Here is a 14,120-nt window from a genome sequence, read left to right as displayed (position 1 = left end):
TGAAATAAGATTTCTTTGTTCAAGATGATATTTTGAAAACTCTACAACAATCCTCTCTCATTTCTGGTGATTCGCAGAGCGTTTCGACCGCTTCGGTCGCGATGTCATTACAATTTATCAATTTTTAACAAAGACAAAAATGAGTTTTACTATATGACTTTACATTAATTACTCTGTACTGTAGTAATGTCAATTTTATGAATTGTTGATTTTGGTAATGATTCCTTCTTCAAGAAAATTGACGGATAGTAATATAATGTCACACTTTACAAGAAAAAATGATCAGCTCTGACTATGATGATAGTCTGATATCAAATATGAGTTTGACCCGTTATCAGTCAGTGTTCGCTAATTTGACACTCAGCTGTGTCAAAAAGAGCTTATCAGTAATTTATTGCGGTGCATTCGTCGACTGACCCCTCTCGCTTCCGTGATAACTTGCCGATTTAACTTGTTGCCGCCCTGGGGTTCGTTCCCGCATACAGCTATTCCAAGTTTTAATCTACAAAATAATATATTCCAATCGTAATGGACCATTCCATCCCACTTTTATTCTAGTGGTTTAAGCTGTACGAATGTGAATCGAATCTTACTCGTGCCACATGAGTTTGCGCTTCCATGAATTGTGGTTTTCATTGATGATTTACTCGATAAGTGAAAAAAACATTATGGTATAGTGACACACATGTAGTTATAATTTTGTGTACAAGAAAAACACTGCTCATGATTAGGATTAGGAATATGACTCAAAATAAATAAATACATATTATATTCTATCAACCTTCAGAATAAAGAAAGATTTAAGAAGAAAATTCTTATTTCATGTTTCGATTTCGTTATGTCAGTTTATCACATAAAATATACTTATAATTACAGAGATTTACATAAAGCCTACATTGTACAATTAACATTTATAAGCCGATGTATGACGGAGCCGTTCATCGTACGTGATCTTAGTTTCCTGTTAACGCAAGGGCACTGATAAACGTTTCGCATGTTTTCCTGTCTTCAATTCAAACAATTCAATTTATTTATTAACTTGTGGCCCGTCCTGGCTTCGTTTAAACTTCGGGTAATATATTTTTACCCGATTAAGTTAAAAAATAGCCTAGGTTTCGTCTGTCTCTGTGCTAAATTTCATCAACATCGCTCCAGTAGTTTTTGAGTTTATTCATTACAAACAATAAAACAACAATACAAATCTTTTCTATTTAAAATATTAGATGATGAACCTGATCCATACGAGTACTATCCATACCATAGTACTCGTATGGATCAGGTTCATTCGATTTTATGACTCCAGACTGGACTTTCTGTTTTTAAACGGCTGAGGAAGAAACCGAGAAAAGGTTCAGATGAGAAACAGTACATTCTGTTTTTAGCCATGGTTTTTAGTAAAATTCAGAGTAACAGGATAGCCTATTCTTATTTGTTAAGAAAGGTACCTCCATCGCTTACATAAACATTCTTTATTTAGCCAAAACAGAGAAACAAAAAAAAATGGTTCCCTTTTTTCCAACCGGCAACAGTCCCTAAACTAGACGTTAGTCTGAATATCAGGGGCAGCTTTATTCAATCGGCAGTAAGGTATAATTTATGAACTAAGGAACTAAGTATTTCTTTTTAATTATTACGCGGGTACCACCGATGGGTGCAGTATCACATATTTTATGTACTTATGTCATAACAACACCAGTATCTGGTCATTACTTAACAACACTCTTACTAACCTAAAGAATGATTACTATTGTCAATGATAACTATTGTTTAGCTGAGCATAATATTAAATAAATTGTAGTTAGCATACCTGTGCGAATATGGAACGTGGTGGTGGTTCATTTTCACTTGATTGATTTCACGTGGTGATTCATTCAAAAGTCACCGATGACACGTGAAAAGAAAACATTGAATGGATAATTAAATAGGATTTTGTGGTAAATTATATTTTGTTCGCTAACAGGCTGAACAACATATTGTACTTACACACACAAATACTTCACATACACACAAATCCTTTAATAGAAACGGGGAAATGAACGGGGGAATGAAAATATTTTACGAGCGTGCGAAGTATGTTTTGAAGCTACCAAAAACGCCCGCGCAACTTGATTAATAAGTTTTTTTTTGACAAATTAATAAAATAATATTTCATATGTTAAAGGTTAATTTACGTGTTTAGATTTAAGTGGTATCACGAGGGCAACATGAAATGAACCCATAAATAAATTAAGTACCTTATGCGATAATGAAGTAGCGTAGTTAGGGTAATTTTGACCGTATGGGACCTTACTAATAGAAGCAAAATCAATCTAATATTATGTGGTTCCTCTACAGTAAGGCAGGTCATGATGTATCTTTGGTCTTCACAAAATGACCCTGGTCTGTATCCCCAGTCTCCCTCCAGTAAATTAATTATTTTTTTACCCCTCATCACCTTTCTAAACCTCTCACTAAGCTGAGTCACAGATATAATAAAGACAACTGAGTGAAGGCGTAAATATGAGAAGCGAAATTTTACGATTCTTCGCATTCTCATCTTCATAAGAAATTTCATGATGGCAAAGGTAATAAACGCAGAAATGGCACGTTCGTACCACTGTCAAAAAAAATTAGGAACACGGAAAGAATAATAACAGGCATGCCCTTAAATTTATGTAATCGTGATTAAGATAAAGTAGAATCGGATCCACACTAATCCAGACCAGTTTTCCGAACTTGATAGCGGATTTGGCATACATCGTTGGTTTTTCATTACGTTAAATAAAAGCACTGTTCATGCATTCGCAACGGCATCTGTCCGAGTTCTCTGTCGACTTCTCAAAAAACAGCGGATTCGTCTCGCATTGTGTTTAAAAATGCGATTGAAAAAAGTGATATAACATGATATATATATATATATGCCTAAAAAAGGTGTCAGAAGTCAATAATGAATTTTAAAATATGTAAATTTCAATTGTGTTTGCAAATATTATTCAGTTTGTAACGCCGTCTATACACTATCGCCAAAAAGTTCGCCAAATTTTAGTGGATTCGACGTACATTACTGGTTTATGGTGATATATGGATAGTGTGTAACTGGCATAACATTGACCTCCAAACATGCTATGTGTTCGGTGCTGAAAGCTTCGATAAGATGAATGAAAGGTTGTCTGAATGAACATGTTACAACTAATGATGTTAGTATTATAATAATAACTCTAACTACTGGATAAAAGTAACCTATAGATGTAACTCTCCAGCTTTCCCAACTATCTGTATCGTCTCTACAATAGAATAATAAATAAATATATTAGGACAAATCATACAGATTGAGCTAGCCCCAAAGTAAGTTCGAGACTTGTGTTATGGGATACTAACTCAACGATATTATATTTGATAACAAATACATATAAAGATAAAAATCCAAGACCCAGGCCAATCGGAAAAATATCATTTTCCATCATGACCCGACCGGGGATAGAACCCGGGACCTCTCAGTTCAGAGGCAACACTGCGCCACCGAGGTCGTCATATCAATCACCCCAAACCAATTCGTTTTGATGTTAAATAAGACAAGTCAACCATAGGTGCTGTTTTTGACTTAGTTAGCGATACTATATATAATATTGACAAACAGTTGATGACCACTGTATTATTTTTCGATATGACAAAAGCCTTCGATATGGTACCACATGATTTATTATTACATAAATTAGAAAAATACGGTATTAGGGGAACGAGTCTAACTTGGCTACAATCTTATTTGTCCAACAGGAGACAATGTGTTGAAATTGAGTTCAATAATGATGAAAAAATAAAGCAGCAATGTAGATCATCTTTCCGAATTAATGCCTATGGAGTACCCCAAGGAAGTGTCTTGGGTCCTCTTCTCTTTCTCATTTTCATTAATGACCTTCCAAATACAACGAGTCACAAAATTATTCTATTTGCAAAATTATTACAAATAATGAATTAAATGTAATGCATAATGGAATTATTTTAAACCAAGCTAATAAAGTAAGTTTTTTGGGTATTGCTATTGACGACACATTTAGTTGGAAGACACATATTGACAACATCTGCTGCAAATTAAATAGATATGTATATGTTTTGTTTAAATTGAGGAAAATCGCAACTTTAGAATCTGTTCTATTTGCATATTATGGTTACATTGAGTCCAATATTAGATATGGCATCATTATTTGGGGAAATAGCGTCGAGATTAATAAAGCATTTATTGCACAAAAAAAATGCGTGAGAGCCATCGCAGGAGTAGCCAATTATATATCGTGTAAACCATTATTTGAAAAATTTAAAATATTACCACTACCATGTTTATATATTCTAGAAGTAGCGAAATTTATAAAACTTAATCTGTTATTATTTAAGAAAGCGAGTGACATAAATCCCCGCAACACTAGGCGTGGAGATAGACTAGTGCACGGTCATATACCGCGGACGAAGATGTACTCCAATAACTGTTACGGAATGTGTATAAACATTTATAATAAGATTCCTGAGGCCATAAAAGGTTTACCATTCCGAAGGTTCAAGAAAGCTATGCATGATTTATTATTGACTGAACGTTTTTATAGTGTTAATGATTATCTTCAGGCCAAAATGTAATGGGATTGAATTTATTTTATAATTATTGACATTGTTTTTATTTATACTTATATTTTTTTATTTATTTTGACATCGTAATAATTAGATGAAATTGTATTGAATTATTATTATTGTGAACTATTTAATAAGATACATATATTTTCCTACGCCTCAGGTGGCAGAATATGTTTGACTCTAATTTATATAAGACCATCTGTATACCTACACATGTTTTAAAGGAATAAATGATTATGATTATGATTATGATAAACAAATAAACTTTTTAATATTAGTATAATATTAGTTTGGATATGAATTTCTATATTGCCTCTGGATACTATTATGTTTTGCGTCTACATTTCTGTTTGTATGTATATTGGACCACCAGGTGGAAGGTGAATATTGGGACCAACACTGTTCAAATGAGTTTCTTTCGGCATTTCTTCTCAGCAGTGGTCGTTCCGAAATGCCAGTAGTTTGTAGCTTGTGAGAAATAACTATAAATATTGACGAGAAAAAGTGCCTGTGAAGGTCTAATTTCTGAATAAATGATTTGAATTTTGAATTTGAATGAGGATCCTCATATTTCACCTAATGTTTTCTTTCGTCAATACATTTACGGCTTTTAAAGAAAGTCTCCGACCTAGAATAGCACCACTGAGGACTAAGGACAGTATAGGCCTTGTATACGTACCCGAGACTTCGGGGCATAACAGCTTATCTAGGCTCCACGTTATCCTCGAACTCTGACAAATGCCGACGCGAAAGCATGAGCATTGCGTAGTGTGTATGAATGCTTTTATTTCCCGCAATGAAAAAGCAGCAATATGCTGAATCAAGAAAGTAAAAGAAGTAGGCCAGGTGTCGACCTGACCTCTTCGATTCCGTCAGAATAAATAAATATAAAAAATATGTTATAATTAAGCGCAAGTTCTAAAATTTGCCAAAAAAGATTCAAATAAAGCTGGATTTAGACCGACAGACGAGAGAGAATTGGAACGCGATGGGAAGGACGCTTGCCCAACCGTGGAGTAATATGTTTATACCTTCTTTACGTTGCGACTTTGACCTTCCAACATATCAAAAGCATTCACAAAGTTGTTGATATTGATCGATACAAAAATACCATAGCCAATACACGACTAAATTTAGTCTGTCAAACTAACATAGGCGTCAAACAATCTAAAATTAAAATTTTATATTCAAATGATAGATCAGGACTAAAAGTTATTTCTGGAAATAAACCATACAGAAATATCCATTATCCATCGCTTTAGTCTCTATTTTTTTTAAACAAACGTTTTTCTATTTTTTTTCCAAGTGGATTTTAATGCCGGCTCCACACTATCCGCGTTCAGTTTGCCAAACTTTGGCGACCAAATCGGACGACTCAAATTTATTAGAATTTTGGTTAAAGAGGATATGAACGGATGATTGAAGATGGAGAACACTATAAACCACATTCGCATTATTATTGCCAAGAAAGTCGTGTGTTTCATTCCACGTAGTGATCACGACCCCCGGCGACGAGGAATAAAATTGTAAGGAAGGAATGTAGAAGATGAGAAAAAAACGAGCGAAGCTCCACCGTCAAGATAATTCTAGTTGAATTAAAATTTAAACTAAAAATAATAATAGTTATATCTTATAGCCAAATTGGCCAGTCTTTGGACGTTCAGACGCTTACCCATTTCGAAATCAATGACGGCCGTGCCGAAGCGAGCTAAAATATTAATGAGCACGGGCCAAGTTCGGGAAATGTTAAATAGGATAGTACCGACTTTAATATTTAACGGTCAAAATAAAAATTAATGAAGGAAAGAAAGTAGTACGCTTAGCATTCATTTAAGTTGCAGCTTCTGATGAAGTCTTCATAGTGGTTCTGGCAAGAAAGGATTTAGGTATAGGTTGTGTAGCTGTGGACAGCGGACTTGTCTGCATTTTTCATCGATAGATTTTTGCTAGTTACTCTTGAAATACCTGCAAAGAAAATAGTAAAATAAAAAAGAGACACGTACAATGGCGGACTTATCTCAGAAAGGGATTTCTTCCAGTAACCAAGTATTTGAAAGGAAACAATTGCACGCACACAGAAAAGGTAGCGGATGGTAATCGACTCTTCAACGGTAATGTGTGGGCGAAACAAATTGGTTTTAAAATAAAACAAACATATTATAGTTAAATGGATTATGTTCGACGTCACTGTGGTTGTAGACGGAGGGTGGTTGGGGTGGAGAGGAACAAACCTATGTTATAGTGACAACGTCGCTTCTGTTGAATAGTGATACGGGAAAAAATATAATAAATTGTATACTTAAACCTTTCTCATCATACTATCTATTGGTAAAAACTGTACAATAATACGGTAGTTTTTGAGTTTATCGCGTTCATACAGATTCTTGTGTTTTGAAACCACTATGACTAATTTGTCCATATATAATTATATATCACAGTTTCCCCCTCGCTGATAGAGATAAATAAAAAAATAGATTGACTTGCCTTTGGACTACATCGATGACGTTCTTATTAAGCCGGATACCGATTAATTAAACGGATATATGTATAGTGAAACCGTAGTAGCTCAGACAAGGTCTGTTACAACAGATGAACTTTTAAGCCGTCGAAACATACTAATTTAAAGTGTTTATTTTTGCCGAATAAAGTTTTTCTTCTTGAATACTTTTCATCAGCCCTTTTTATGCTTCCACTGTTCGGGCTTTGTGTTGGCTTCCATATAAAAATGATTGGTGGGTTTTTTCCACTGCAAATACATCCGGGACCAACGACAACGTGTTTTCTGTAGCTTTTAACTGCCACATCTCGAGAAGAAGCCGACGCGTACATTACGGAGATTAAATGTGAGCATGTGAGCAACCGGAAAGAAAACCAGTACGCCAGAACGTCGATAGTTCGGTGAAGTGTTCGTTCGATAGTTTTCGCCGAAATCAGGCCGATCACGCGAAATACTGCGCCATAGATTCTTATAAAGAAAAATTATAGCGTATAGTACTAAGTAAATTATTCATATTCTACCTTAGTGTTCAAACATTTAACAAGCTCCCACACATTGAAAGCTATTCATTCAAGTAGGTAATGAGAACGCGACAGAGATGAAGTAGGGTCCTCTTATCTGGAGATTTAATCGAAGCCTTTATACAACAAGATGTGTTTGGTACCATTTGACATTTGGTATGTCTCCAACTTAATGTAGGAAACATTGATTTTGACAAATTCCAATTCAAATCATTTATTCAGAAATTAGACCTTCACAGACACTTTTTCTCGTCAATTTTTATATTTATAGTTATTCTCACAAGCTACAAACTACTGACATTTCGGAACGACCACTGCTGAGAAGAAATGCCGAAAGAAACTCATTTGAACAGTGTTGGTCCCTATCATGCCAGATCGGCTTACCGTTATTGTTTCTTACAATGTTTTTTTCTAATAATATATAAAAGTACATAATGTACTTAGTCAAAAGGTATATCAAAACAGGTTATGATTGTGATCCGAGTGCTGATTATAATATATATATATATATATATATATATATATATATATATATATATATATATATATATGAGAAACATAATGAACTTACATAAAAATATATGAGGAACGAGATGACCAGTTCCCTCTGGCAGCACCCTTTCCCGAGTTGACGCATGGGTCAGCCATCGCGTAGCTCAACCATAATAGAGGGAACCTCACGACCCGGCCCACGCGACGCCATTACCGGAATGACATTTTAAGAAAATGGAATTGTTTATCATTTTTGAAACTACGCACCTTGTCCTATTCCCATCATTTAGTGCTGGCTCTTGCATTAAAAGCTGCCTTATTTTTCCCCAAGTCGAGATTTCATTTCGGGCGTTGAAACTTGATTCTGCTTATCCTCTTATCTCGTTAAAAGGTACCGTTTATAGAAGTATAACAAAAAATACAAAGATAACTCTAACGAAATTGGCTAACAATGCGCACGCACAAATCAAATTCGTCAATAAATGATCTGAAAATACCATAAATATATACAATGAAAGGAAAGGCGGAGCGGATGATGTGGGTGTAATCATAATCTGCATTGCATATCCTACGAAACGTCCGCATTTTATCAAGCCGGGTGCGCCAGTTAAAATTCGAATGTACACAGAACATATCCGATTGTTTGCAGTCTCCCCACTACGGATCTTTTAGACAAAGTGAGATTTCTTTTGAAAAGGTTTAATATTCATTTGGATGATATTCTCATTTCTGTCATACGGCTTATAACCCAAAATTTTTGGTGCTAGTTAATTTGCTTGGTATATTTTAAATATCAGATTAGTATTCTTAAAGTGTACTCGATATCACTCGATTAATTAGTATAAGGCACGAGTCGGCCTTCGCCCGAACGGAAATGAAATCGTCAGTTTCGACACGAACATGTTGCGATCTCGTATGTAGCGATGTCAATCGGTTGCTTTTAGGCCTAAAGCACGGTCTGATAATTTTTCAATTTTTGTATTATCACATTGTACCAAATAAACGAGTTTTCTTTCTTTAGAAGTAAACCAATAGAACGAATCCTTCTTGACCTAATCCTTATGTCGGTATGATATATATATATATATATATATATACATTTCTGCATGAGTAATGACAGCGAGATGCTAGTCAGGCTAAAAAAAAAAAACAAAATTTATTCCATTATTCCATTTATTCCATTCCGCCATTTATTCTTGGAATGTCACTTATTTGATCGCATTCCATGAATTGCCTCACTGTTTTAGTATGAATAACCAATCTTATAAAAATTGCCTTTGTTGTTAATAGGTTAATAACGAAAAGTTCCCTATTATTCTCCATTTGTACGCTATCGTGGCGTTTTGTGGACATAAAAAATTGTCGTAAACTACAAAATACGGTAATCTGTAAGGTATTTATCTAAGACAGGTTAGAGACATTTTAACGCAATCGTGCTTTGGGAACGTAAAGACTTTGATCCCGACTTGTCTCGTGAGATGGCAGTCGTTAAGCCTAGCCTTAGTAAAAAACTTTAGATTTAGAATGAGATTGGTTCAAACATAAGTAATGTTTTATTATTATACGTATATATCACGTTCACATATAATCTATTCATTGCATCCTAACTAGTATTATAAATGTAACGAAGTATGTTTCTTCGTGTATATGTATTGTCTTCACGCTCTATCTATTCAAGCATACTCCCGTAGTTCAGAGTACGGGGATGGACTTACAATCCGTACCGGAAAAAGCTTTATGGGAAATTCTCGCGGGCAGAGCTACGAGCTAAAGCCAATGTATAATATATCAAACAAACAGCAGACAATGACTTCCTGAAACAAACATGTTTCGTATCAATTTGAATAGTCCGATCTGAAAGGTGTGACGTACAGACGTTGGTACAATGTCGTCAACGTACACAAGGCAGGCTATTGTGATCGTTGACGGTTGATGGTGGAGGATGTATAGTGCACAATGTGGAGTAAATGCTCCCGTATTGCTTTGTATAGTGTTTATATACATCGCATTGGTTGTTGAGTACAAAATGTGTGATTATTTGCTAATAATGTTACCAAAAAGTCTTTTAAATGTTACTTATTGCGACATGTTTTGGTCACTTGTTTGGTTTGGTTATGCCTTGTCTGTTTTTTCCACTCCACTTCAACCATAAGTTTATCATTAACAATAGCTGATAGGGAATAGATAAAACTACGATAAGATTGATGTTAATGCGATATCCAAACGACAAAGTAGAATCTTAAAAACATCAGAAGTGGGATCTTCAACGTTAATAACATTCAAAGCAATTATGTTATTGTCCCGGAGAGTGGAGATTATTGGAAATCGATGACCTAAGTCGGCTTTTACAGTCTTTAGAGAAAATTGTCTGGGATATTCTTTGAGCCTAAGCACACGACTTACATCGACATTAAAACATATAATGGGTTTTTTTATTTCCGAACGCTATACATATTATTTTTTCATTTTGGGTCTTAGTTCGTCCTTCTGTTCATTCTAGTTTGGATTTATATCCTTAATAGATCTCAAACAGACAAACCAATAAAGGTACCTCTTAAAGCTTGTCACTATATAGTTTAAAACAAAGAAGCCCTGCGCATCTGTCCGATTTTAAGCTTTCTTCTATTAAACCGCATTTATTCCCTATAGATTATAGATCTCGTGCGAAGCCAGGCCTCGCTAGTATTAAATAAAGAAATATTTATGATAATACATATCAGTAATGCAAATGCCAGACAACAATACATAAACATCTCTCAAAGTGTTTAGTTTGTCTATTTTCCGTCCGAAATCGTCTAAAATCCCAACTAACTTTGACGTCACCAACTAAAACTCCCGACCATGTTGTTTTAGCAAAATTTAGACCGACCTAGCATTAATGGAATAGTTTTATTTATTATTATCACTTAGTACCAGTTTCAGTGCATTGAATAAGATCTTAATTAGTTTCAACAAATGTCTTTACTGTTGTTATTTCTTTTCATTTTAGTTAGGGAAGTTGGAATGCATGCACTTTGCTTCCGTGTACCTTTTCTTTTTCTAGCCTTTCCTTATCTTTGTCGGAGGTGGCTTTGTATGAACAATGAACATGACTTTTATAGGATCATCTTGCAAATATTGATAAGTTTTCTAATGAAGACCTCTATACGTATGCCACAATATAATAGTGTTTATGGTTGGGTGTTCAAAAGTTTATATGATTTTGTGTTCTGAAACACGACCTCAGCTGCCACGCCAACAAATAACTTTCTTTTCTGCAGCCGTAATTTCGTAATAACTCAATCTTTAATTCTTTGCAGGCGTACGAAAGGCGGTTCCCGACCTGCCCGCAAATTCCAGTCGTAGTGGAGTGCGTGGTCACAGCGGACAGCTGGGCGGAAGATAATTCCCAGAGGCACACCACACGCCGCTGCCAGCTGAACGTCGAGGCGCCGTATCTTCTCAAGAAGGTATAGTCTGAGCAGATCCCGTGGTAGCGGAGTGCGTGAACATACGGACAGTTGGACGGAAGACAACTACCAGAGTCACACCACACGCTTGTGCCAGCTGAACGTTGAGAAAAAGTGACTGGGATACTATACATACTTGGATCATTTATTATTTTAGCTGAGCTGAGATAGACCTATCTTCTTGTACGCCATCCTTCTCTGTCAGTGCTTCCTTTATCTATTTTGTCCCTAAAATAATATCAATCGAATAGTGTATAATTTTACTAACTGCACCCCACACTTTTTAAACGTTATGAAGCACCATTGACTATCAGACTCTGACCAAATCCCACGGAAATCGCGTACTTGAGATAAAACGTAACCCTAACGTAACCTTTGCGATAATCCTAGGTATCAGCTAACTCAATATAAAAAAAAATTAGGCCCAGCCGTTTAAGCGTGAAGAAATAACAATCATACTCACAAACTTTCGCCTTTATAATATTAGTGGGATGTTAATTTATGTAAAAGACTTGGTTACACAGCTACGATCGTTCATAATGCATAATTATGATGACATATTTAGGGTAGATTTTCCTAACCGACCTCCTTGTGTAATAGTTAAACTTGATTTAACCGTGTGCAAGTGGAACAATATTAACTGTTATATAATTTGGAACTGCATACTTCTAGAATCAGTACCGCAAGTAATTAGACAGAACTAGTTTTGGTGATTTATTTCATGAATAGAAGCAGGAAAACAGTTTTTAGGATGTTCACTTCTTTATTTCTCAACGATTCTTCAAGTTATTTGATTATTTATTACTATCTGCCCATCCCGGTTTCGCTCGGGTTAATCCATAATGTTAAAAAGGATAAAAAGCCTATGTAACTCCTGAAGGTTTCGTCTGTCTCTGTGCCGAATTTGATCAATATTTTCGAGTTTTTTCTATATAAACAAAAATACAAATGATTTCTCTTTATAATAGTAGTATAGATATGGATTATATTATGAATTTTTTGTGTTTTACGTTTGGAAAGAAAAGGTCTGCTAATTCTAAACGTGGAAGTGCGTTATTCCACCTCACCACCGTAGTGTGGTCTGTTTATGGGTTGTTGTGGTCAGAGTTACCAAAAGCGGTGTCGCGGTCTAGTTGTTGCCGAGTTACTCACAACACAACAATGCGACCATTTCTAATTTAAAACAAGACTTAAGTTTACTCCTAACATCATACTTGAAAATCGTACAAGATGTTCCCGTGTTGAATGAAATTTTTGTTTCTTTATCGAGTTGAATGAGTATCCAGAAACTTTAATATTACCACGAATGTTGTATCAACATAGAAATATAAATAAAACTCCCGTGTACGTAAGTAATGAATGGAATTTTTGTTTCTTTATCGAGTTGAATGAGTATCCAGAAACTTTAATATTACCACGAATGTTGTATCAACATAGAAATATAAATAAAACTCCCGTGTACGTAAGTAATGAATGGAATTTTTGTTTCTTTATCGAGTTGAATGAGTATCCAGAAACTTTAATATTACCACGAATGTTGTATCAACATAGAAATATAAATAAAACTCCCGTGTACGTAAGTAATGAATGGAATTTTTGTTTCTTTAGCGAGTTGAATGAGGATCCAGAATAAAACTAGTATATATTTTCCAGATGATCGGCGTGGACTACATATTCTTCATCCAGAAGAACCACCTGGACCTGCAGAACAGGTTCCTGGAGATCGAGGCGACCAACGAGACTTTCTCCTCCCGCGTGTCCGTCCTCGAGAAATGTAAATACTTTGTAAGTGTTCCAGTTTTTTTTTTGTTTTTTTTTTTCTCTCTGCTGAAGACAGAGATGCCATCTCTTTACAAGTGTTCATTTTTGTTAATAAGTAATCGTGAAATAACATCTTCCATGTTTTAACCAACTCAACTCAAAATTTTATGCACTACAGAAAAAATAATTCAGTGACTATAATATTAAAAGTGCCGAATGAATTGATCGTAAAAGTCTTAGAAACTAAGAAGAACCTATAAAAATTATGTTATTAAGAAACATATTTTTTAATGAATGCCTAAAAACATATGTCGTGTTTTGATAAATATTAATTTTATTGAATCAGCTGTTTTATTATCGAATGTAATTTGAGATTATGAACCGGTGAATTGTGATATCTATATTTATATAGCAGTGCTTAATTTCGACAGCGGTGAATGTAGTTTCCGTGGTGTAGCGGTTATCACATCTGCCTAACACGCAGAAGGCCCCCGGTTCGATCCCGGGCGGAAACATTTTTTTATTTTATTTTTTTAAACCGTACAACCTATTATTAATTTTTTTAGCTCTATCTTTGAGAAAATGTTATATTTATTTATTCATACAATGTGAAGTATTTATTCAAGAAAATTACAAGTGTCTCTCATATTTTATTCATAAAATGCTCTCTGAACAAATTCAAAGAATACTGGGAAGAAATTTATTTTACACTGGTAGAAATTCTAACTTGCAATTGAATAATATTATGGCGGGTAAGTCTTATTGAAAGATGCACTTCGTGTTATTAGGGCGGTGCTTTTA

The 14,120-nt window shown here is 34.9% G+C and overlaps 1 protein-coding gene and 1 non-coding gene across 5 annotated transcripts in view; both read left to right on the top strand.

Moving 5' to 3' along the window:
- The window catches only part of retm (real-time), a 55,423-nt gene that overhangs the window by 11,670 nt on the left and 29,633 nt on the right, over nt 1–14,120 (top strand). For all 4 annotated transcript variants that reach the window (XM_053753915.1, XM_053753913.2, XM_053753912.1 and 1 more), the window contains exons 2-3: nt 11,409–11,558; nt 13,212–13,343. In XM_053753915.1, the coding sequence (XP_053609890.1) occupies nt 11,409–11,558; nt 13,212–13,343 (282 nt within the window). The remainder of the gene's footprint in view (nt 1–11,408; nt 11,559–13,211; nt 13,344–14,120) is intronic.
- On the top strand, nt 13,762–13,834 carry TRNAV-AAC (transfer RNA valine (anticodon AAC)). Its single transcript has one exon. It is a non-coding gene; the product is annotated as a tRNA-Val (tRNA).

This window comes from Plodia interpunctella, chromosome 13 (assembly GCF_027563975.2).
Source record: "Plodia interpunctella isolate USDA-ARS_2022_Savannah chromosome 13, ilPloInte3.2, whole genome shotgun sequence".
NCBI lineage: Eukaryota > Metazoa > Arthropoda > Insecta > Lepidoptera > Pyralidae > Plodia > Plodia interpunctella.
This window is presented reverse-complemented; position numbering and strand designations above follow the sequence as displayed.